This window comes from Aedes aegypti, unplaced genomic scaffold, assembly GCF_002204515.2.
Source record: "Aedes aegypti strain LVP_AGWG unplaced genomic scaffold, AaegL5.0 Primary Assembly AGWG_AaegL5_hic_scaff_5_PBJ_arrow, whole genome shotgun sequence".
Lineage (NCBI taxonomy): Eukaryota > Metazoa > Arthropoda > Insecta > Diptera > Culicidae > Aedes > Aedes aegypti.
Window position 1 is genome coordinate 569,764 of NW_018736280.1, and position 26,701 is coordinate 596,464.

Consider the following 26,701-nt stretch of genomic DNA (forward strand, 5'->3'; position numbering starts at 1 on the left):
AATTCCAATGACGGCCTACTTTGTCTTAAGAAATTGCTTACTTTTAGGCGTATTCCGCGGTTTTAATTTTAAAATAACTCAAAAAGTAAATGACTTGAAAGCATTTGGCCTTCATATTCGGCTTCAGAAGGCATGATTTAAGTAAGCAACGACATTTTCAATATGATCGAATATTTTTTACATAGGTGATCAATGTTACTCCATATCAGCTAAATCAAAACATCGCATAAAACATTTTTTTAAACATGCTTAAATCGTTCAAAAAACAAAATTTAGTATATAGTTCCGACCTATTGGTACCGGGTACCCCCGTTGGTTTGACCACATTTAATCTGAACACTTTTTAAATTGTACCCCGCTAATTTGCACATCGTTCAGATTAAAAATGGTTCAAACGTCATCTAGCTTCTGGAACGGAGTAAAGTGAAATGGAACGCTGTGAAACGGAACGCAGAATCAAAACAAAACAGTGAAGGAGGTGACCAGAAACACGTTTTAAGGGTGATTCGATGTTCAAATTAACAATGAACCCCGATGGTTTGCATGAGGTACCGTTCAAATTAACGGGGGTGTATGGTACTTGTTTCAAAAATACAAAGCTTGCAACATTTTAATTTTCAAATGAAATATTTAAGAAATATCCTAAAAACTGATCAATGCTAGCTACCCGGATTACTGTAGTTCAAAATCATCATTAGACATCTAATAACTAGAAAACATGGAATATCAGTGATGCCAACGAAATATTAGGCTTCCTTGGATGGAAATGCAATTTGGTACCGACTTGATCAAATCCATCGCAGTGATCAATTTTCCCCTGGATTACGGTACCGAAATATATTCGATAATTTTTAAACGTATGCTGCCGTGAATCGCAAGTCAGTCCCATCTGCATTTTCGTCAAAATTGAGTTGAGTTCAGTTTTCAACATCTCTTCCAACGCTCTTTCAGCTACACTAATGAAATAATATAATTTGTTCGGAAAAATTAGGAAAAAAACAGCAAGTCAAATTGTCCCATAATGAAAAGTAACCGCATATCAGTCCCACTACAGACTTTCGCACCGTGGAACACAAAAATGTAGCTTGTTTTGATCATCTTTATATTTTTCTCGGAAAGATATCGTAATGGAAAGCAAGTTGTGAAAGTTTCATTAAGATTGGAACATCTTCCAATCATCTAGATTTTTTTTGATATTCGTATGGAAAACGAGTTTGAAAACTTCACCGTCCATTATCTCAATGCCTACTTTTTACAGATGGGACTGACTTGCGATTCACGGCAGTATGCAAAATGAAAAATATGCATTAACCTTCGGGCTGTCGCGCTGTTGTACTTTGTACAACAGTTGTGATTTATATGCTATGATTTTGTAACAACGATATCTATCGACACCAAACCAAAATGTATTCCTCGAGAATCTTCTTAAGGACAATACTCGACAGTTTTTGTTTACAGTACGGCTCTTTATAATGCGGTAATATCAACAAATGTCCATAAAAGTCGCATAATAAAGAACGCACTCAAGTAGACCAAAATTTGAAATAGGTATACATCAAAATCCAGATAATTTCGAAACATGGGGTCTTCAGTAAAGTTGTTTTGGAGGTGAAGCGCTATCTGATGGTACCTCATTTATTTCGGAATTTAACCGCTAGGTGTCACTAGTGGGCATGGAACTTTTACTTTTGTTCTGCAGATGTTTCAGGATCCTGACCATATAGATGGCATCTTCGGCAAAGTTGTTCAGTAAATTAAGGATTATCGTTGTTTGAGCTAGTTGGTTCAAAATTTTGCCACCGAATGGTGCTAGCGAGCATAACATTTTTGTTTTTCGAATACTTCAGAATCCTGACCTTTAAGAAAGATGGCATCTTCGACAAAGTTGATGCGTAGCTCAAGGGCTATCATTGTTTTAGCTAATCTCGAACTTCAAGGATTAAACAAAGAAAGCATTTGAGCGACAGAACAACTTTGCCGAAGATGTCCTCTTTCTAAGTTGTCAAGATCCTGAAATCTGCAAAACAAATGTTTCATGCTCACTAGCTTCACCTGGTGGCAACAATTAAGAATCAACTTACTCGATCAATGATAGCCCTTTAGCTACTGAACAACTTTGCCGAAGACGCCATCTTTCTAAGTAGTCAGGCTCCTGGGATTTTCGCAAAAGCAAGGGTGTTGTACAAAGTACAACGCGCGACTAACGCGTTACCAAAATTCGCACTACAACCGAAAGGTCAATGACTTGATTTATATCTGCTTAATGATTTATTGCACAATGTATTTATTCTGGCCATATTTTCTTCCATAAACTTCATGGAAAAACATATCTAATAAATGTTGCATGTCAAGTTTTGACTGGAACTAAATTGTATTAACATTTTTGTGTCTTTAGAATATGTACTAAGAAAACCGAAAACATATAAAAACTAAAAAGCGCAAACAAATTTTGCTATCTAAATTATATGTATACTTGCATATGCAGGCAGATTCATTTTCAGGTGCATATTAGTTTGAAGAATAATAGAAAGAAGATGCACCTGGTGACAGAAGTAGAATAGAAAATACTATAAGACCCAAAACTGCAGCTATCACTAACAGAGCTATCAATATTCCTCTCCAATTCCTTTTTTCAGAGGAAGAAACTGTTATCTCCTATTACCAAAAAAAAAAGAGATAAAGTTATGAACAATATTAATATGTACTAGCATTGTGCTTAACAATTACGAGTTTACCTCGAACTCCGAGTCCTTTTTGTTTCTAACATTAGCATTGCCAGTGCTCTGAACTGTATTCATTACTTGATTTGTTGTCTGCAGATATTTAACACAATCTTTTTCACAAATTCGTGCACCTTTGAGCGTTGTTGTGTTGTTCTCTATCGTACTTATTTGAAACAAATGCAGAAAAATGCAACTTTCTATTTTTCACTTATAGCAAACTTATGGATTTATACTACAATGTAATTACGTTCATGAAGTTAACGTAAACAATTATACTTGTGTACAATATTCTGTAATGAATTGATTGTAGAATTTCAGAAGACATTTCAACTCTCTCTAAGCATAGAATTTTGATCTGGAATGTAATTGAACGAAAACAAACATTGCACAGTGGACCAGTTTGTATGGTTTACAAGTACAAGCAATTTTGTGTTCTCAGAGCGCAAAATTTTCATTGCTATTGAGCATATGACTGAATATTCTCTTCTGTTTTGCAGTGAACAAGCCAAACATAAGAAATATCATTTAACAGCTCCATGCATTTTGGAAATAAAGTAATACACACTCTTTAAAAAGTGAATGAAAGGATAATGAACCGCTGTATCGGAGTTTTTATGAATCCAATTTCAAATTTCCCAAAGTCGGTTAATAACTATGTTGCATCAACATTGTAATCCTATTAGACAAAACTAACAAAGTAAACAAAAAATGTCATGTCCGTATAAATTTGCCATCTAGACCATTGTATATCTGTATAACACAGAGTAAATGGTCATGCGCATTAGAGTGATATCGATCAGAGACAATGTCATATAGTACAGGTGCGGTCTTTAGTATGTGTTAGCGAAAAAGATGTAAACAAAACGTTCAGCTGATGGGGATAAGCCTGTCAAAAATGTTGTTCGCAGCTTGTCAACATGACGTCATCTTCGGTAACTTGGTGAACATTCGGCTCGCCGAAGTTGGCATTGCACAACTACCAATTCAAATCTGAAGTTATCACAAGGGCCCATCCACAAATTTCATAACGCTGAAGGGGGTATCCTCGTGCTGTTACGGCTGATACAAAATTTGTAAAATATTCATACAAAAAGCGTTACGAGGAGGTGGGTGGGTGTCGAAAATGGCCATTTTTAGCGTTATGAAATTTGTGAACAAACCCAATACTAATTTGATGCTTCGACAACACTTCTTATCTGAACAGAGAATTTGTTTATAAAGAGAACTGAAACTGAAAGACAAGACGTGTCAGGTCAAAGTAAATACAACAACCAAACCAATTGGGCGATATTCTGAAATAAAAAGGCAATACAGTTGAGATTTGCTCGTTGGGGGTCCGCTACATGGAATGACTCGATGGTTGGATGTTCGCTGGTTGGAAAAAAATCCAACAAAAAAGCACTTGAATGTCAAGAGACGATGTCAAACTGAATCGACGTCTGAGTACCGCCGCATTGAAGTCTCCATATATAGAACAAATGTGTATGTATACAGCGGGGATTCGCTGGTTGGAACACGACTGCCTTCCATCTAGCGAATCGGACCCGTTAGTTGGAACGACTGACAGCTTGTTAGAGATTCTTAAGGTTGGGAACCACTATTGTCCCCAACCGGGCTTTGTCCTGGGCCTCAGGGTCGTTTTGATGGCTCCAAGAGGAAATTGGGGGAGGGGGAGGTTGGTAAAACTTCCCTTTAAAAACTCAAAACGTAGTCCTACGTCGAAATCCTTTTTCAAGGTGGAGTATTTGGTGGAGAAAAGGAGGCAAAAATAGGGCTCAGCTCGAAAATTAAAAAGAAGGTAGAAATTTCTTAAAGCATAATATAGATTTCTATAATTTCCGCATTTCTTTTATAAAGGAAATAAGGTTTGGGAGTTTGGAATAAAGATATAACACACCTTTAGCGTCTCGACGCAGCGGTTGCTCTTCTTCGGTCGGCTTGCTTCGGTCGGCTTGCTTCGGCGCCTACCAGCGCGGACGGAACCTTGTCCATGAACCCGTCAACTTCTCTCCACTCCAGGAACAGGTGGCATGTCCGTCGGGGCGTATCGGAGCCATGTGAGGAATATGTTTGGGGACCTTCTCTGGGCTGGGGTGGTCGTCTGTCGTGGAGCGATGGGAGGGAGTGATTCACTGGACCGGGGTGAAAACCAGTCGGCCGGATCGGCGTCTTCAATTCCCAGATCGATTTGTGGAAGATCCGGAGCCACGATCGGGTCTGGCCAGCAGGATCACACTAGCACACCAGCGTCTTCACCAGATACTCCACTTCTTCAGATCAGCACCACTCAGAGGACTTCGACACTGAACACTTTACCGGGCCGCACTACAGAAAAACGTGGCGCACTTACGGCTTTCCCGTGTAGTTTTCTAATGGCGGTTCACTGTGTAAAAATATAAAGCGAAAAGAAACGGAGTGAATTCGCGAACACTTCTGGTGCTGATGGTGGTTCACCTAATAGAGAGCGATCCCACGGTGGTAAACAGTTTTATTACGCCGTCGGCGTCGATCGGCTACCAGCGTCGTGGCGATGACAGTTGTGAGCCGCTGTGACTAGTTGTGGTAGCCCGTAACGGTGGTGTTGGTAGTGGGCGTTATGATGGAGGTTGGGGTGTTCAAGAGAAATGCATTCGATGTTTTTTTTTTTTCAATTCAGTTTTGGATTATGGTTGAGTTCAGTTTTGTTTTTCGCTTATTAATAAATTCAAATTGCCAGACGGAACTGGATTGAAAGGAACGAAGCTAGATGAAGGAAAGGCAGTTGTAGTTGAAGCCGAAGTCCCTATAGGATTGTTCCATGGATAAGTTGGCTGACTGACGCTTGGAATCGGATTCCCTAGCCACGGATTCGAAAACTGCCCACTATTCCAGACCGAAGTCCCGAGGCTCGGATTTGAAAATGGTACTGAACTTGCAGTTGGATATCCTAACCACGGATTGGTGGTTTGCGGATGAATGGAAGGATTATTCTGCAGATAGCTATGCCAGGTTGAAGGAGGCTGCGGCTGTGTAGAGAGATGGCTTTGCGGTAACGAGAAGGTTACACTAGTGATCGGCCTAGAAGGATCGACCGCCACCGAAGAACTCTGCCCCTGTGAAAGGTTCGAGTATATCGGAAGAGAGGGGAAAGAGGAATGAAGAGTTGGAGGAGCTTGATTAGCCAGCGGCACACTCACCACTGGCTGTCGACTTCCACTAGGGAGTTCGGATTCCCTGCGTTGAGACTCTTCCACACGCTGTCCTCCCATTCTGGCCATCTCCTTTTCTAACTCTTTAATGCGAGCTAGTAAAGAGCGCACACAGTCACTACCTTCAAACCGAGAAACCACCGTAGTATTTTCTGAAGTAGTATTCACGCCAGAAACTACTGTACCTAAATCTGCAATCGATCGGGGATGGGCATCAGGAACAAGCTCAGTACGGAACAAGTCCATTAAGGTTTGATCCTCCAGTCCCTCTCGATTATGAGATTCAGGTTCAGTTGTTTCAGTGTGGAAATACTGCTTCAGGAGGTTCACACCTCAACAAGCATTTCCTTGAGGAAGCTTTCTGTTTCCCCCGAATCCCTAACCTGATTCAAAAGAAGGACTATCCGATGACCGAAATGCAAAAGCTTTGCTTGTCCCCTCACCCTTAAGTTTTTGTCATTCTGTTGTAGGCCTGCCGACAATTCGTCGAAATTTTGTCGACAGAACTGTATTGTCTCCTCCCAGTTCACCTGTAATTCCACTGCTATTTGATTCTTATCCTATTTCTCCAGCTTTAGGTGATCCCTAAGACTCCTACGCTTTCTAGAGTAGGTGGGATCATCCCGAATAACGATCGAGCGAATTTTCAACTCGAAGTCCAACTCCTCAGGTGATAAGTGGTCCACCCTTAAGCTGTGGTACCACTCTCGAATCTTTTCAACAGCGTGTGTGAATTGGATTTCTAGTGATTCAGCCATTTCTCACTTGAGAATAAACAACAAAATCGAAAAAAAATTGCTTAAAATAAAAATTCAATCAAAAAATATTTACAAAAATTCTAAACCTACCATAAACTAAACCAAAAGCTACTTTTTGCTGAAAAATGCAACAAAAGTAACAATAAATCAAATCTTATACCTAGAAAATTCAAAAAATATATACAAAAAGCATAAATAAATCAAATAAATTAAGCATAAATGTATGCTTTATCCTTAAACAAGACACTAATAAATTTAAAATTTAAAAAAATTAAATAAAATAAATATTAGAAAATAATAATTTTGAGCCACTGTGTAAGTAAAGACACAAAATAATTAAAAAGAAAAAAAATAAATAAAATAAAAATTGAAAAAATAATAATGAAGATAAATTTCAATTATTATTTATTTAACCCTACTATTCAGATTGATTTATATTTCAGCTATTATGAGATAAAAAGGCTAATTTGTAAAGACAAGATGAAAGAAAAAGAACGATTCACAGCTTTTGTTATCATCATCCGAACAATTCTTGGAAAAGAAAACCCTTCAACTTATCGCTTTCTTATCCCGATACAACTCAATACAATAAATCCTGTATAAAAGAACAATTGGAATAAAGGATTCCAATTCCTCCCGGAGCTTATCTGAAAAGGGTTCCACTTCAGTATTGAAGTGGAAACCTTTTCTTATATTGTTTTTGTTGGGCGCCAATTGTTAGAGATTCTTAAGGTTGGGAACCACTATTGTCCCCAACCGGGCTTTGTCCTGGGCCTCAGGGTCGTTTTGATGGCTCCAAGAGGAAATTGGGGGGGGGGGGGGGGGTTTAAAAACTTCCCTTTAAAAACTCAAAACGTAGTCCTACGTCGAAATCCTTTTTCAAGGTGGACCAAATACGAAAGAAAAGGAGGCAAAAATAGGGCTCAGCTCGAAAATTAAAAAGAAGGTAGAAATTTCTTAAAGCATAATTTAGATTTCTATAATTTCCGCATTTCTTTTATAAAGGAAATAAGGTTTGGGAGTTTGGAATAAAGATATAACACACCTTTAGCGTCTCGACGCAGCGGTTGCTCTTCTTCGGTCGGCTTGCTTCGGCGCCTACCAGCGCGGACGGAACCTACGCTCGGTATCTACGAATCTTGCTCCGTTTATTTCGTTATGTGTGAGGAGTATGGACGCTGGAACTCAAGTTGATGTTGTTTATACAGATCTTAAGGCGGCGTTTGACCGCGTTGATCATGTGATACTACTGGCAAAGTTAGAAAAACTAGGCGTGTCCTCACAGTTGGTTCGATGGTTCAAATCATACCTAACTGATCGTGTTCTCTGTGTGAAACTTGGTTCTGCTCAGTCGGACACATTTACTAATCAGTCAGGGGTGCCTCAGGGCAGTAACCTAGGACCATTGCTGTTTAGCATTTTTATTAACGAAGTCGGAATTATTCTTCCACGAGGGTGTCGCTCTTTCTATGCTGACGATGTCAAACTATATTTAGTAGTTCGATGCGCCGAAGACTGCCTTCGGTTGCAAAATATGATAAACTGCTTTGAGCAATGGTGCTCTTCTAACTTCGTTACATTGAGTACATCAAAATGCAATGTTATCACCTTTCATCGCAAGCTGAAGCCGATTCTACATGAATACAAGATTGGCAGTCAACTATTACAACGAGTTGATAACGTTCGTGATTTAGGACTCCATCTCGATACAGCTTTGACTTTCAACATTCACTACTCGGACATCATCGCTAAAGCAAATAGGCAGCTGGGATTCATCTTCAAAATTGCTAGCGAATTTCGTGATCCATTGTGTTTGAAAGCTCTATATTGCTCCCTCGTCCGGTCGATATTAGAATTTAGTGATGTAGTTTGGTGTCCATATCAAATAACCTGGATTACTCGAATTGAGGCTATCCAGAGAAGATTCATTCGCTATGCTCTACGATCGCTACCCTGGGACGATCCTGTTAATTTGCCACCTTATGAAGACCGATGTCAGCTTTTGGGCCTTGAAACTCTACAGAAGAGAAGAGCTGTCAACCAAGCAGTATTTGCAGCTAAATCCTTGTTAGGAGAATTAGATGCTCCCGCATTATTGGACGAATTCGAGATATACGCTCCAACCAGGAATCTCCGCTCCAGAGCCTTTCTTAACCTTGGACACCGATCCGCCAACTATAGCTTGCACGATCCAATACGGTTTATGTCATCCAGATTCAACGAGTACTACGAGCATTTTGACTTCAACCGATCAGCTCTCGCCTTTCGACATAGCTTACAACGTAATACGGTACCGTAGGGCATGATCTCTTGATACAGTTGTTTGGCGATTGGCATTATGTTTAATTGATTTTAATATGTTTTTTTTTGTGTGCTTAATTGTTATTGTTAGATATAAGTTGTAATTCTTGTGTAATGTTTTGTGAAGAAAAGATATGGGGTTTTTATGCTTTTTTGAGTAAGGTTTATATGTCAACCAACTCAAGGGGGCTTTTCCTCATCATATATTTCATTAAGACTGTGAGTCAGATGAAATTAAATAAATAAAATAAATAAATTAAAAAAAATAAATTGTCCATGAACCCGTCAACTTCTCTCCACTCCAGGAACAGGTGGCATGTCCGTCGGGGCGTATCGGAGCCATGTGAGGAATATGTTTGGGGACCTTCTCTGGGCTGGGGTGGTCGTCTGTCGTGCAGCGATGGGAGGGAGTGATTCACTGGACCGGGGTGAAAACCAGTCGGCCGGATCGGCGTCTTCAATTCCCAGATCGATTTGTGGAAGATCCGGAGCCACGATCGGGTCTGGCCAGCAGGATCACACTAGCACACCAGCGTCTTCACCAGATACTCCACTTCTTCAGATCAGCACCACTCAGAGGACTTCGACTCTGAACACTTTACCGGGCCGCACTACAGAAAAACGTGGCGCACTTACGGCTTTCCCGTGTAGTTTTCTAATGGCGGTTCACTGTGTAAAAATATAAAGCGAAAAGAAACGGAGTGAATTCGCGAACACTTCTGGTGCTGATGGTGGTTCACCTAATAGAGAGCGATCCCACGGTGGTAAACAGTTTTATTACGCCGTCGGCGTCGATCGGCTACCAGCGTCGTGGCGATGACAGTTGTGGGCCGCTGTGACTAGTTGTGGTAGCCCGTAACGGTGGTGTTGGTAGTGGGCGTTATGATGGAGGTTGGGGTGTTCAAGAGAAATGCATTCGATGTTTTTTTTTTTTTTCAATTCAGTTTTGGATTATGGTTGAGTTCAGTTTTGTTTTTCGCTTATTAATAAATTCAAATTCCTATTTCCTAATTAAAACTACCTTAATATTTTCAAGAGAAGAACAGAGTACTATTTACAAGATGAAATATTTACAAAAAAACAAATGTAACCTTTTTGGGAGGTTACAAGCTGGTGAAAATGCTTCACACTAACGCATCTTGAGAGCAAATCGTCACGAAACGCACATATACATACGATTTTGTTCTATATATGGAGACTTCAATGCGACGGTACTCAGACGTCAAAGGCAGTTTGACATTTTCTGGTGACATTTGAATGCTTTTTAGTTGGAATATTTTCCAACCAGCGAACATCCAACAATCGAGTCATTCCATATATATGGACATGACATGACATGACGACATGACTACTACAGAGAGGCAGTAACACTCTAATATAAATTGACGCTTATATTGAGCTGTTCGGTAATCCAATCCGCATGGTTATTAAATTAATTAACTCATTACCCAAGTAACCAGTAAGCACGATAATTAAATTCTAAACTTGTAACCAACTCAGTTATTGGGTCACCAAGTGGCTCGGTAGCTTAGTTGGTAAAGCGCTCGTCTAGCATACAAGAGTCCTGGGTTCGAATCCCAACCGAGCACGTGTGTTTTTTTCATAATTTCACCCATGATTTGTCCATTTTTACCACGCGTAATGAGTTAATTAATTTAATAACCATGCGGATTGGATTACCGAACAGCTCAATATAAGCGTCAATTTATATTAGAGTGTTACTGCCTCTCTGTAGTAGTCATGTCGTCACTTGAGTGAGAACGACACGTTGATAGCCTTCCCACATCTTTACTCTTCCATAATACAGTTGTTGTGGAAGCGATGTAGGTACGATAGGCAAACAGTTTCAACACTAAATAAAAAAAAATGGATATGGGTTATGAAAGGGGTCCGCGTGGTCTGTAGGGATTTGAATTCTAAACTTGTAACCAACTCAGTTATTGGGTAACCAAGTGGCTCGGTAGCTTAATTGGTAAAGCGCTCGTCTAGCATACAAGAGTCCTGGGTTCGAATCCCAGCCGAGCACGTGGATTTTTTTCATAATTTCACCCATAATTTGTCCATCTTTACCACGCATAATGCGATAATTAATTTAATAACCATGCGGATTGGATTACCGAACAGCTCAATATAAGCGTCAATTTATATTAGAGTGTTACTACTCTCTGTAGTAGTCATGTCGTCACTTGATTAAGAACGACACGTTGATAGCCTTCCCACATCTTTACTCTTCCATAATACAGTTGTTGTGGAAGTGATGTAGGTACGATAGGCAAACAGTTTCAACACTAAATAAATCGCACTCGCTCTCTCCGCGTGTGTATTGATATGAGATGGATAGATATGGGTTATGAAAGGGGTCCGCGAGGTCTGTAGGGATTTGAATTCTAAACTTGCAACCAACTCAGTTATTGGGTCACCAAGTGGCTCGGTAGCTTAGTTGGTAAAGCGCTCGTCTAGCATACAAGAGTCCTGGGTTCGAATCCCAGCCGAGCACGTGGATTTTTTTTCATAATTTCATCTGGAATTACTGTTATGCGCTAAATTCATTTTTTGAAGTTTTTTGTGCAGGAATGCATTTTGTTCACCTCGGGTCTTAGGTGGTCACTTTCGATTCTCCTGGGGCACCAGGATGAATCTGAAATTATTGTTATGCGCTAAATTCATTTTTTGAAGTTTTTTGTGCAGGAATGCATTTTGTACACCTCGGGGCTAAGGTGGTCACTTTCGATTCTCCTGGGGCACCGAGATAAATCTGGAATTACTGTTATGCACTAAATTCATTTTTTGAAGTTTTTTGTGCAGGAATACATTTTGTTCACCTCGGGTCTTAGGTGGTCACTTTCGATTCTCCTGGGGCACCAGGATGAATCTGAAATTATTGTTATGCGCTAAGTTTATTTTTTGAAGTTTTTTGCGCAGGAATGCATTTTGTACACCTCGGGGCTAAGGTGGTCACTTTCGATTCTCCTGGGGCACCGAGATAAATCTGGAATTACTGTTATGCGCTAAATTCCGTTTTTTGAAGTTTTTTGTGCAGGAATGCATTTTGTTCATCTCGGGGCTTAGGTGGTCACTTTCAATTCTCCTGGGGCACCAGGATGAATCTGGAATTACTGTTATGCGCTTAATTTCAAATTTTGAAGTTTGTTTTGTGCAGGAATGCATTTTGTAAACCTCGGGGCTTAGGTGGTCACTTTCGATTCTCCTGGGGCACCAGGATGAATCTAAAATTTCTGTTATGCGCTAAATTCAAATTTTGTAGTTTTTTGTACAGGAATCCATTTTGTACACCTCGGTGCTTAGGTGGTCACTTTCGATTCTCCTGGGGCACCGGGATGAATCTGGAATAACTGTTATGCGCTTAATTCAAATTTTGTAGATTTTTGTGCAGGAATGCATTTTGTACACCTCGGTGCTTAGGTGGTCACTTTCGATTCTCCTGGGGCACCAGGATGAATCTGGGATTACTGTTCCCGACTAAGGGTACATAACAAAATTATATCAGCATATGTTATTATGTTATAAGGTTTTTTCGAACATAGGTTGTTACAAACTTGATGCAGGATGTTGTTAAAATAACTAAAATTATAACAAAATTGTATGACTAGTAACATAAACATAACAAAATGTGTTTCAATTCTATCAAAAACATATCAAAACAAGTTATAATGTTTGATACAAAGTATCAAAATTATAAGGGCTCATTCACATATTTCATAACGCTTAAAATGGTCATTTGGACACCCACCCACCCCTTTGTAACGCTTTTTGTAAGAATATTGTTAAATTTGTGTATGAGCCGTAACACCGTTCGGACACCCACCCACCCCCTTCAACGAGAATGAGCCCTAATACTGTTCGATATACGATAATATTGTATATAATTGAAATGCATAACATTCACGAGACGCGACGGAGACAAGACATAACACTTATCGTTCTTACAAATCGTCAAAAAGTTTTAAAAATTACCTTTTCGTCGACCGGTTTCGGGCGCGATATAGCCCATCTTCGGGACAATGTCCGACTGATTACGCTGTATTTTCGTACGGTGTTCGTACTCGTCCAGGTCGAAGAGATGTTACGTAATTGTCGTGTCTGCTAGATTTAACAGACACGATGTGATGGGAGGGTCATCTTCGTTCATCAATGGCTCCTGAGTATTCGTTATGAACATTGACTCCCAATCGTTCAACTGTATAGGTTTCCTCACTGTTTTACCACCCCATGATTCATTCGGTTTACTGGATTCTACCGCCCTCCCATTTTATTCAAAAATCACAAATCCGATTAAAAACGCGCTTCAACGACAAGGATTTCAAAGTTGTGCACAAAAGTGAAAACACTCTGCGTGACCTTCTGTGTAATCTTAAGGATAAGGTTTCTGCCAGAAGAACAGTCAGGTATATACCAAATACCTTGCAAAGACTGTCCGGCGGTTTACATTGGTCAAACATGTCGCAAAATGAATGTACGTTTGAAAGAACACAGAAGTGCGGTAGAATCCAGTAAACCGAATGAATCAGGGGTGGCAGCACATACTGCAGCTTCCAACCACACAATCAATTGGCAAAATGCGAAGCTCATTAAAACAGTGAGGAAACCTACACTACCCGTCATAAATACGGACTCACTAAAATAAGTATTGCAACACTCAGCTGAAATATTGAATCACCCTGAAAAGTTTAGCATCACCTCAAAACAGGTTAATTCACATTGCTATATCTCGAGATCCTTACGATTTGCAAAGAAGCGGTCTTCAGCAAAGTTGTTCAGGAGATCAAGGACATCCGGATAGCAAACAGTTTAATTCGCAATTTTGCCGCTAGGCGGCGTTAGTGAGCATGTAAAATTAAGCGTTTCAAAACTAGTTCTAGCTTGTGATCCACAAAAGATAGAAAGTTCAGGTGTTCGACAAAGTTGTTCAGAAGGTCAAGGACATCCGGATAGCAAACAGTTTGGTTCGCAATTTTGTCGCTAGTTGACGCTGGTGAGCATGTAAAATTGAGTACCGTAAAACGGGGTAACTTTGATAGTTTTTTCGAAGAAAACTTGAATATCTATGCATGCTGTTTCAAAGAATTATAATTTATATTTTTAAAGCAAGTACTGGCATCCTAGCTATCGATTGCAGTCGATAGATTGCCAAAAGATTTATTTTGAATGGAGATATAATTTTTCATGTAATCGATAGTGGGTTTTCTGTTTTGGGGTAACTTTGATAATGGAGTATGAATCGAACAAAATTGAATGAATATCAAACATTTGTAGGGCATTGCATACCTCTAGGCGTTTAACGTTATATGGAAATTTCTGACTTGGATTACAAAAATAATCCCAGTTTGTGAAAATGCTTTTCGCTAAGAGATTTGAGACCGCATTCAAGTTCTATGATAACTAGGCTGTCAATATAAGTGGCCAACTATTCAAAACTACATCAAATAGTGATCGTAGAACAGATTGTTTGTAAGCGTTTCGAAAAATGCTAAAATTGTGTCAATTTTTAATATTCGTATAAAAAGCCTCAAATGTTCTTGATTCGAATGATAACCGCTCTCACATGAAGGGTCATACTAATATTCTTTAGTTTTGCATTCGTTTTGCTTAACTGATTAACAGAAATTATGATATTTCGTTTAGTATGTAGTGGGTTACGCACTATCAAAGTTACCCGCATTATCAAAGATACCCCGTTTTACGGTACCGTAATCCGGGGTATCATTGATCAGCGGGGTAACATTGATCGGAATGACTCATCTCGTAAAAAGTTCGTATCGTCATTTATTGATGGAACATTTTCAAACCATAAATGATGCTTCTCTTCTTATATTCATAAGCTTATGAAAGTGAAGATTTTTGCGTGAATTGCGTTAACCTTATGCGTAAATTTGTCAACTTTTCGAAAACAATTATTTCATTGGGTAAGGATGACCCTACCGAACATGCTTGTCTCACATAAGTGCTGAAAACGATATCCGCAGGGAAAATGCGGTTCTTACTAAAATTGGCATCGCCGAAAACGATTCTGTTGTCAAAAATTTCATGACTATGCTCAATTAGGCAATATTAACAAATTACTGTTAAGAATATAGAATTCCCTTAGGAAATTGCCTACCTTTAGGCGTATTCCGTGGTTCGAGGTGTGTATTAAAATAACATAAAAAGTAAATGACTTGTAAGCGTTTTGGCCTTCATATTCGGCCTTCGGGGGCCATGATTTAAGTAGGTAACGACATTTTCAGTATTACCGAACATTGTTTACACAGGTGATCAATGTTACCCCATATCAGCTAAATAAAAAAATCGCTAAAAACATTTTTTTTAAACATGCTTAAATCTTTCAAAAAACAAAAATACAGTACATAGTCACATGCTATAGGTGGCAGTACTTGTTTTAAAATATAAAGTTTGCAATATTTGCAGTTTCGAACGAAATATTTAGGAAATTTTCAAAAAAATGATCAATGTTACCCCGGATTACGGTAATTCAAACTATTTCTAGCTTGTGATTAACAAGAGATAGAAAGTTCGGGTATTCGGCAAAGTTGTTCAGAAGTTCAAGGACATCCGGAAAGCAAATAGTTTGGTTCGCGATTTTGCCGCTAGGAGGCGCTAGTGAGCATGTAAAATTGAGTTTAAACTAGTTCTAGCTTGTGATTCACAAAGAAATAGAAAGTTCGGGTCTTCGGCAAAGTTGTTCAGCTGTTTCAAGGACATCCGTAAAGCAAACAGTTTAGTTCATGATTTTGCCGCTTGGTGGCGCTAGTGAGCATGTAAAATTGAGCATTTTAAACTAGTTCTAGCTTGTCATCCACAAAAGATAGAAAGTTCGGGTCTTCGGCAAAGTTGTTCAGAAGATCAAGGACATCCGGAAGACAAACAGTTTAGACATCCGGAAAGCAAATAGTTTATGTTCGCGGTTTTGCCGCTGTGAGGCGTCAAATGTACAATTGAGCATTTCAAACTAGTTCTAGCTTGTGATTCACAGAGATAGAAAGTTCGGGTCTTCGGCAAAGTTTTTCAGAAAGGTCAAGGACATCCGGAAGACAAACAGTTTGGTTCGCAATTTTGCCGCTAGGTGGCACTAGTGAGCATGTAAAATTGAGCATTTCAAACTAGTTCAACATTAAGTGAATCGGACTAAAATCACTTGAATATTAATTGAATCAAAACTGAAACATCTCCTCTCTAAAACTTCCCTTTAAAAACTCAAAACGTAGTCCTACGTCGAAATCCTTTTTCAAGGTGGACCAAATACGAAAGAAAAGGAGGCAAAAATAGGGCTCAGCTCGAAAATTAAAAAGAAGGTAGAAATTTCTTAAAGCATAATTTAGATTTCTATAATTTCCGCATTTCTTTTATAAAGGAAATAAGGTTTGGGAGTTTGGAATAAAGATATAACACACCTTTAGCGTCTCGACGCAGCGGTTGCTCTTCTTCGGTCGGCTTGCTTCGGCGCCTACCAGCGCGGACGGAACCTACGCTCGGTATCTACGAATCTTGCTCCGTTTATTTCGTTATGTGTGAGGAGTATGGACGCTGGAACTCAAGTTGATGTTGTTTATACAGATCTTAAGGCGGCGTTTGACCGCGTTGATCATGTGATACTACTGGCAAAGTTAGAAAAACTAGGCGTGTCCTCACAGTTGGTTCGATGGTTCAAATCATACCTAACTGATCGTGTTCTCTGTGTGAAACTTGGTTCTGCTCAGTCGGACACATTTACTAATCAGTCAGGGGTGCCTCAGGGCAGTAACCTAGGACCATTGCTGTTTAGCATTTTTATTAACGAAGTCGGAATTATTCTTCCACGAGGGTGTCGCTCTTTCTATGCTGACGATGTCAAACTATATTTAGTAGTTCGATGCGCCGAAGACTGCCTTCGGTTGCAAAATATGATAAACTGCTTTGAGCAATGGTGCTCTTCTAACTTCGTTACATTGAGTACATCAAAATGCAATGTTATCACCTTTCATCGCAAGCTGAAGCCGATTCTACATGAATACAAGATTGGCAGTCAACTATTACAACGAGTTGATAACGTTCGTGATTTAGGACTCCATCTCGATACAGCTTTGACTTTCAACATTCACTACTCGGACATCATCGCTAAAGCAAATAGGCAGCTGGGATTCATCTTCAAAATTGCTAGCGAATTTCGTGATCCATTGTGTTTGAAAGCTCTATATTGCTCCCTCGTCCGGTCGATATTAGAATTTAGTGATGTAGTTTGGTGTCCATATCAAATAACCTGGATTACTCGAATTGAGGCTATCCAGAGAAGATTCATTCGCTATGCTCTACGATCGCTACCCTGGGACGATCCTGTTAATTTGCCACCTTATGAAGACCGATGTCAGCTTTTGGGCCTTGAAACTCTACAGAAGAGAAGAGCTGTCAACCAAGCAGTATTTGCAGCTAAATCCTTGTTAGGAGAATTAGATGCTCCCGCATTATTGGACGAATTCGAGATATACGCTCCAACCAGGAATCTCCGCTCCAGAGCCTTTCTTAACCTTGGACACCGATCCGCCAACTATAGCTTGCACGATCCAATACGGTTTATGTCATCCAGATTCAACGAGTACTACGAGCATTTTGACTTCAACCGATCAGCTCTCGCCTTTCGACATAGCTTACAACGTAATACGGTACCGTAGGGCATGATCTCTTGATACAGTTGTTTGGCGATTGGCATTATGTTTAATTGATTTTAATATGTTTTTTTTTGTGTGCTTAATTGTTATTGTTAGATATAAGTTGTAATTCTTGTGTAATGTTTTGTGAAGAAAAGATATGGGGTTTTTATGCTTTTTTGAGTAAGGTTTATATGTCAACCAACTCAAGGGGGCTTTTCCTCATCATATATTTCATTAAGACTGTGAGTCAGATGAAATTAAATAAATAAAATAAATAAATTAAAAAAAATAAATTGTCCATGAACCCGTCAACTTCTCTCCACTCCAGGAACAGGTGGCATGTCCGTCGGGGCGTATCGGAGCCATGTGAGGAATATGTTTGGGGACCTTCTCTGGGCTGGGGTGGTCGTCTGTCGTGCAGCGATGGGAGGGAGTGATTCACTGGACCGGGGTGAAAACCAGTCGGCCGGATCGGCGTCTTCAATTCCCAGATCGATTTGTGGAAGATCCGGAGCCACGATCGGGTCTGGCCAGCAGGATCACACTAGCACACCAGCGTCTTCACCAGATACTCCACTTCTTCAGATCAGCACCACTCAGAGGACTTCGACTCTGAACACTTTACCGGGCCGCACTACAGAAAAACGTGGCGCACTTACGGCTTTCCCGTGTAGTTTTCTAATGGCGGTTCACTGTGTAAAAATATAAAGCGAAAAGAAACGGAGTGAATTCGCGAACACTTCTGGTGCTGATGGTGGTTCACCTAATAGAGAGCGATCCCACGGTGGTAAACAGTTTTATTACGCCGTCGGCGTCGATCGGCTACCAGCGTCGTGGCGATGACAGTTGTGGGCCGCTGTGACTAGTTGTGGTAGCCCGTAACGGTGGTGTTGGTAGTGGGCGTTATGATGGAGGTTGGGGTGTTCAAGAGAAATGCATTCGATGTTTTTTTTTTTTTCAATTCAGTTTTGGATTATGGTTGAGTTCAGTTTTGTTTTTCGCTTATTAATAAATTCAAATTCCTATTTCCTAATTAAAACTACCTTAATATTTTCAAGAGAAGAACAGAGTACTATTTACAAGATGAAATATTTACAAAAAACAAATGTAACCTTTTTGGGAGGTTACAAGCTGGTGAAAATGCTTCACACTAACGCATCTTGAGAGCAAATCGTCACGAAACGCACATATACATACGATTTTGTTCTATATATGGAGACTTCAATGCGACGGTACTCAGACGTCAAAGGCAGTTTGACATTTTCTGGTGACATTTGAATGCTTTTTAGTTGGAATATTTTCCAACCAGCGAACATCCAACAATCGAGTCATTCCATATATATGGACATGACATGACATGACGACATGACTACTACAGAGAGGCAGTAACACTCTAATATAAATTGACGCTTATATTGAGCTGTTCGGTAATCCAATCCGCATGGTTATTAAATTAATTAACTCATTACCCAAGTAACCAGTAAGCACGATAATTAAATTCTAAACTTGTAACCAACTCAGTTATTGGGTCACCAAGTGGCTCGGTAGCTTAGTTGGTAAAGCGCTCGTCTAGCATACAAGAGTCCTGGGTTCGAATCCCAACCGAGCACGTGTGTTTTTTTCATAATTTCACCCATGATTTGTCCATTTTTACCACGCGTAATGAGTTAATTAATTTAATAACCATGCGGATTGGATTACCGAACAGCTCAATATAAGCGTCAATTTATATTAGAGTGTTACTGCCTCTCTGTAGTAGTCATGTCGTCACTTGAGTGAGAACGACACGTTGATAGCCTTCCCACATCTTTACTCTTCCATAATACAGTTGTTGTGGAAGCGATGTAGGTACGATAGGCAAACAGTTTCAACACTAAATAAAAAAAATGGATATGGGTTATGAAAGGGGTCCGCGTGGTCTGTAGGGATTTGAATTCTAAACTTGTAACCAACTCAGTTATTGGGTAACCAAGTGGCTCGGTAGCTTAGTTGGTAAAGCGCTCGTCTAGCATACAAGAGTCCTGGGTTCGAATCCCAGCCGAGCACGTGGATTTTTTTCATAATTTCACCCATAATTTGTCCATCTTTACCACGCATAATGCGATAATTAATTTAATAACCATGCGGATTGGATTACCGAACAGCTCAATATAAGCGTCAATTTATATTAGAGTGTTACTACTCTCTGTAGTAGTCATGTCGTCACTTGATTAAGAACGACACGTTGATAGCCTTCCCACATCTTTACTCTTCCATAATACAGTTGTTGTGGAAGTGATGTAGGTACGATAGGCAAACAGTTTCAACACTAAATAAATCGCACTCGCTCTCTCCGCGTGTGTATTGATATGAGATGGATAGATATGGGTTATGAAAGGGGTCCGCGAGGTCTGTAGGGATTTGAATTCTAAACTTGCAACCAACTCAGTTATTGGGTCACCAAGTGGCTCGGTAGCTTAGTTGGTAAAGCGCTCGTCTAGCATACAAGAGTCCTGGGTTCGAATCCCAGCCGAGCACGTGGATTTTTTTTCATAATTTCATCTGGAATTACTGTTATGCGCTAAATTCATTTTTTGAAGTTTTTTGTGCAGGAATGCATTTTGTTCACCTCGGGTCTTAGGTGGTCACTTTCGATTCTCCTGGGGCACCAGGATGAATCTGAAATTATTGTTATGCGCTAAATTCATTTTTTGAAGTTTTTTGTGCAGGAATGCATTTTGTACACCTCGGGGCTAAGGTGGTCACTTTCGATTCTCCTGGGGCACCGAGATAAATCTGGAATTACTGTTATGCACTAAATTCATTTTTTGAAGTTTTTTGTGCAGGAATACATTTTGTTCACCTCGGGTCTTAGGTGGTCACTTTCGATTCTCCTGGGGCACCAGGATGAATCTGAAATTATTGTTATGCGCTAAGTTTATTTTTTGAAGTTTTTTGCGCAGGAATGCATTTTGTACACCTCGGGGCTAAGGTGGTCACTTTCGATTCTCCTGGGGCACCGAGATAAATCTGGAATTACTGTTATGCGCTAAATTCCGTTTTTTGAAGTTTTTTGTGCAGGAATGCATTTTGTTCATCTCGGGGCTTAGGTGGTCACTTTCAATTCTCCTGGGGCACCAGGATGAATCTGGAATTACTGTTATGCGCTTAATTCAAATTTTGAAGTTTGTTTTGTGCAGGAATGCATTTTGTAAACCTCGGGGCTTAGGTGGTCACTTTCGATTCTCCTGGGGCACCAGGATGAATCTAAAATTTCTGTTATGCGCTAAATTCAAATTTTGTAGTTTTTTGTACAGGAATCCATTTTGTACACCTCGGTGCTTAGGTGGTCACTTTCGATTCTCCTGGGGCACCGGGATGAATCTGGAATAACTGTTATGCGCTTAATTCAAATTTTGTAGATTTTTGTGCAGGAATGCATTTTGTACACCTCGGTGCTTAGGTGGTCACTTTCGATTCTCCTGGGGCACCAGGATGAATCTGGGATTACTGTTCCCGACTAAGGGTACATAACAAAATTATATCAGCATATGTTATTATGTTATAAGGTTTTTTCGAACATAGGTTGTTACAAACTTGATGCAGGATGTTGTTAAAATAACTAAAATTATAACAAAAATTGTATGACTAGTAACATAAACATAACAAAATGTGTTTCAATTCTATCAAAAACATATCAAAACAAGTTATAATGTTTGATACAAAGTATCAAAATTATAAGGGCTCATTCACATATTTCATAACGCTTAAAATGGTCATTTTGGACACCCACCCACCCCTTTGTAACGCTTTTTGTAAGAATATTGTTAAATTTGTGTATGAGCCGTAACACCGTTCGGACACCCACCCACCCCCTTCAACGAGAATGAGCCCTAATACTGTTCGATATACGATAATATTGTATATAATTGAAATGCATAACATTCACGAGACGCGACGGAGACAAGACATAACACTTATCGTTCTTACAAATCGTCAAAAAGTTTTAAAAATTACCTTTTCGTCGACCGGTTTCGGGCGCGATATAGCCCATCTTCGGGACAATGTCCGACTGATTACGCTGTATTTTCGTACGGTGTTCGTACTCGTCCAGGTCGAAGAGATGTTACGTAATTGTCGTGTCTGCTAGATTTAACAGACACGATGTGATGGGAGGGTCATCTTCGTTCATCAATGGCTCCTGAGTATTCGTTATGAACATTGACTCCCAATCGTTCAACTGTATAGGTTTCCTCACTGTTTTACCACCCCATGATTCATTCGGTTTACTGGATTCTACCGCCCTCCCATTTTATTCAAAAATCACAAATCCGATTAAAAACGCGCTTCAACGACAAGGATTTCAAGTTGTGCACAAAAGTGAAAACACTCTGCGTGACCTTCTGTGTAATCTTAAGGATAAGGTTCTGCCAGAAGAACAGTCAGGTATATACCAAATACCTTGCAAAGACTGTCCGGCGGTTTACATTGGTCAAACATGTCGCAAAATGAATGTACGTTTGAAAGAACACAGAAGTGCGGTAGAATCCAGTAAACCGAATGAATCAGGGGTGGCAGCACATACTGCAGCTTCCAACCACACAATCAATTGGCAAAATGCGAAGCTCATTAAAACAGTGAGGAAACCTACACTACCCGTCATAAATACGGACTCACTAAAATAAGTATTGCAACACTCAGCTGAATATTGAATCACCCTGAAAAGTTTAGCATCACCTCAAAACAGGTTAATTCACATTGCTATATCTCGAGATCCTTACGATTTGCAAAGAAGCGGTCTTCAGCAAAGTTGTTCAGGAGATCAAGGACATCCGGATAGCAAACAGTTTAATTCGCAATTTTGCCGCTAGGCGGCGTTAGTGAGCATGTAAAATTAAGCGTTTCAAACTAGTTCTAGCTTGTGATCCACAAAAGATAGAAAGTTCAGGTGTTCGACAAAGTTGTTCAGAAGGTCAAGGACATCCGGATAGCAAACAGTTTGGTTCGCAATTTTGTCGCTAGTTGACGCTGGTGAGCATGTAAAATTGAGTACCGTAAAACGGGGTAACTTTGATAGTTTTTTCGAAGAAAACTTGAATATCTATGCATGCTGTTTCAAAGAATTATAATTTATATTTTTAAAGCAAGTACTGGCATCCTAGCTATCGATTGCAGTCGATAGATTGCCAAAAGATTTATTTTGAATGGAGATATAATTTTTCATGTAATCGATAGTGGGTTTTCTGTTTTGGGGTAACTTTGATAATGGAGTATGAATCGAACAAAATTGAATGAATATCAAACATTTGTAGGGCATTGCATACCTCTAGGCGTTTAACGTTATATGGAAATTTCTGACTTGGATTACAAAAATAATCCCAGTTTGTGAAAATGCTTTTCGCTAAGAGATTTGAGACCGCATTCAAGTTCTATGATAACTAGGCTGTCAAATATAAGTGGCCAACTATTCAAAACTACATCAAATAGTGATCGTAGAACAGATTGTTTGTAAGCGTTTCGAAAATGCTAAAATTGTGTCAATTTTTAATATTCGTATAAAAAGCCTCAAATGTTCTTGATTCGAATGATAACCGCTCTCACATGAAGGGTCATACTAATATTCTTTAGTTTTGCATTCGTTTTGCTTAACTGATTAACAGAAATTATGATATTTCGTTTAGTATGTAGTGGGTTACGCACTATCAAAGTTACCCGCATTATCAAAGATACCCCGTTTTACGGTACCGTAATCCGGGGTATCATTGATCAGCGGGGTAACATTGATCGGAATGACTCATCTCGTAAAAAGTTCGTATCGTCATTTATTGATGGAACATTTTCAAACCATAAATGATGCTTCTCTTTCTTATATTCATAAGCTTATGAAAGTGAAGATTTTTGCGTGAATTGCGTTAACCTTATGCGTAAATTTGTCAACTTTTCGAAACAATTATTTCATTGGGTAAGGATGACCCTACCGAACATGCTTGTCTCACATAAGTGCTGAAAACGATATCCGCAGGGAAAATGCGGTTCTTACTAAAATTGGCATCGCCGAAAACGATTCTGTTGTCAAAAATTTCATGACTATGCTCAATTAGGCAATATTAACAAATTACTGTTAAGAATATAGAATTCCCTTAGGAAATTGCCTACCTTTAGGCGTATTCCGTGGTTCGAGGTGTGTATTAAAATAACATAAAAAGTAAATGACTTGTAAGCGTTTGGCCTTCATATTCGGCTTCGGGGGCCATGATTTAAGTAGGTAACGACATTTTCAGTATTACCGAACATTGTTTACACAGGTGATCAATGTTACCCCATATCAGCTAAATAAAAAAATCGCTAAAAACATTTTTTTTAAACATGCTTAAATCTTTCAAAAAACAAAATACAGTACATAGTCACATGCTATAGGTGGCAGTACTTGTTTTAAAAATATAAAGTTTGCAATATTTGCAGTTTCGAACGAAATATTTAGGAAATTTTCAAAAAAATGATCAATGTTACCCCGGATTACGGTAATTCAAACTATTTCTAGCTTGTGATTAACAAGAGATAGAAAGTTCGGGTATTCGGCAAAGTTGTTCAGAAGTTCAAGGACATCCGGAAAGCAAATAGTTTGGTTCGCGATTTTGCCGCTAGGAGGCGCTAGTGAGCATGTAAAATTGAGTTTAAACTAGTTCTAGCTTGTGATTCACAAGAAATAGAAAGTTCGGGTCTTCGGCAAAGTTGTTCAGCTGTTCAAGGACATCCGTAAAGCAAACAGTTTAGTTCATGATTTTGCCGCTTGGTGGCGCTAGTGAGCATGTAAAATTGAGCATTTTAAACTAGTTCTAGCTTGTCATCCACAAAAGATAGAAAGTTCGGGTCTTCGGCAAAGTTGTTCAGAAGATCAAGGACATCCGGAAGACAAACAGTTTAGACATCCGGAAAGCAAATAGTTTAGTTCGCGGTTTTGCCGCTGTGAGGCGTCAAATGTACAATTGAGCATTTCAAACTAGTTCTAGCTTGTGATTCACAGAGATAGAAAGTTCGGGTCTTCGGCAAAGTTTTTCAGAAGGTCAAGGACATCCGGAAGACAAACAGTTTGGTTCGCAATTTTGCCGCTAGGTGGCACTAGTGAGCATGTAAAATTGAGCATTTCAAACTAGTTCAACATTAAGTGAATCGGACTAAAATCACTTGAATATTAATTGAATCAAACCTGAAACATTTGAATATGAAATGAATCAGACATGCACCACTTTAAAATGAGTAGATAAGCTCTGAAGTACTGAGACGTGAATTAAAATAAACCTTTATAATTGAATAACGAGACGAAACAAACCGGAGTAACTGTATAGCACCTGAATCAATTGAATATGAAGTAACTCAGACACGGTTCACTTGAATATGAAGATGAATTTTGATATCAGATAAATCGATATGGAACTCATTATCTCTGAAACATTTGAATATGAAGTAAATTAGATCTAAAACCCTTGAATATGAATGAACTTATAAATGTGAATCACTTGAATATCAGCTTATCAAAACTGAAACATTTGAAAACGAAGTGAATTGGATCTGAATCATTTGAATTTAAAATGAATCAATACTGCATTCTTCAAAATGAAGGGTCGCATGACATGAATCATTTGGATATAAAGCGAATCATATTTGAATAAATTGAACAAGAAGTTAATCGGTTCTGATTACTTGTATATGAAGTGAATATTACCTTAAACACTTGACTATGAAGTGAATCAGATATGAATCACATGAAGTGAATCTCACCTGAACCACTTCAATATGAAGTGAATTGGACAAGAATTTCTTGGATATGGAGCTAATCAAATCTGAAACACTTGAATATAAAGTTAATGGGACCTGAATGCCTTAAATTTACTTCAAAAATCAAACATCAATCACTTGGATATTGAACTAATCAAACCTGAAACACGTACATAAAGTGATTCAACCATGAATCACTTGAAAATGAAGTGAATCAGCTCTAACCTGCTTGAACATGAAGTCATACCTGAAAAAGTGGAAAATTCTAGATGAATCAAACCTGAACCACTTGAATATCAAGTAATTCGTACTTGAAATGGGTGAATATGAAGTGCTTCAGACCTGCACCACTTGAATATAATGCGAATCAAACCTGAATCACTTGAATATAGAGCGAATCCAACATGAATCACTTGGATATGAAGCGAATAAAATATAAATCACTGGAAATAAATCACTGAATCACTTGAATATGAAATGAATCAATTCTGAATCACTTAATAATGAAGTGAATCTGACGTGAAACACTTGCGGGTATGGAGAGAACAAAACATGAATCTTTTGAATACAAAATGAATCAATCCTGAGACACTTGAACAAGGAGTGAATTTGACATGATTTTTTTTTTACTCCATTTTCAAGTCAATCCTGAAATACTTGAATAAAGAGTGAATCAAACTCGAAAGAATATAAAGAGAATCAGACATCAATCACTTCGATATGAAGTCAATCAAACTTGAACCACTTGTATATGAAGAGATTCTGACTTGAATCATTTGAATATGATGGATATGAGCCCTGACTGAGTCACTCGCACATAGAGAAAGTCATACCAGAATCACTAGAATATGAATCAGATATGATACATTTGAATATACAATTGATCAAAACATAGAATTTGTTTCATATATTTAATTAAATATGTGTACTAGTGCAACCTAGTGGCAAAATTGCGAACCAAACAATTTGCTATTTGGATGTCCTTTACTTTCTTCCTGTTCTCTACTTGCCGAAGACTCGAACTTTCTATCTCTTTTGGATCACAAGCTAGAACTAGTTCAAAATGTTCAATTTTATATGCTCACTAGCGTCACCTAGCGGTGAAATCTCGAACCAAACTGTTTGCTTTCCGGATGTCCTTGAACCCCTGAACAACTTTGCCGAAGATCCGAACTTTCTATCTCTTCTGAATCACATGCTAGAACTAGTTTGAAATGCTCAATTTTACATGCTCACTAGCGCCACCAAGCGGCAAAATCGCGAACTAAACTGTTTGCTTTCCGGATGCCCTTGATCCCCTGAACAATTTTGCTGAAGATCGCTTCTTTGCAAAT

General features: G+C 39.0%; 1 protein-coding gene and 3 non-coding genes across 10 annotated transcripts in view; 3 read left to right on the forward strand and 1 right to left on the reverse strand.

Annotated features, from left to right (window-relative positions):
- LOC5565467 (dipeptidyl aminopeptidase-like protein 6) overlaps nt 1-3,124 on the reverse strand; it is a 546,556-nt gene extending 543,432 nt beyond the window's left edge. For 3 of the 7 annotated variants that reach the window (XM_021857015.1, XM_021857016.1, XM_021857014.1), the window contains exons 1-2: nt 2,736-3,123; nt 2,541-2,655 (exon numbers count right to left, since the gene is read on the reverse strand). In XM_021857015.1, the coding sequence (XP_021712707.1) occupies nt 2,541-2,655; nt 2,736-2,798 (178 nt within the window). In that variant the 5' untranslated portion in view covers nt 2,799-3,123. The other 4 variants (XR_002503132.1, XR_002503133.1, XM_021857012.1 and 1 more) reach the window with 3 other exon arrangements.
- An 8,271-nt stretch (nt 3,125-11,395) lies between these two features.
- Nucleotides 11,396-11,467, forward strand: Trnaa-agc. Its single transcript has one exon. It is a non-coding gene; the product is annotated as a tRNA-Ala (tRNA).
- An 8,119-nt stretch (nt 11,468-19,586) lies between these two features.
- On the forward strand, nt 19,587-19,658 carry Trnaa-agc. Its single transcript has one exon. It is a non-coding gene; the product is annotated as a tRNA-Ala (tRNA).
- A 399-nt stretch (nt 19,659-20,057) lies between these two features.
- Trnaa-agc lies at nt 20,058-20,129 on the forward strand. Its single transcript has one exon. It is a non-coding gene; the product is annotated as a tRNA-Ala (tRNA).
- Nucleotides 20,130-26,701: the final 6,572 nt, after the last annotated feature.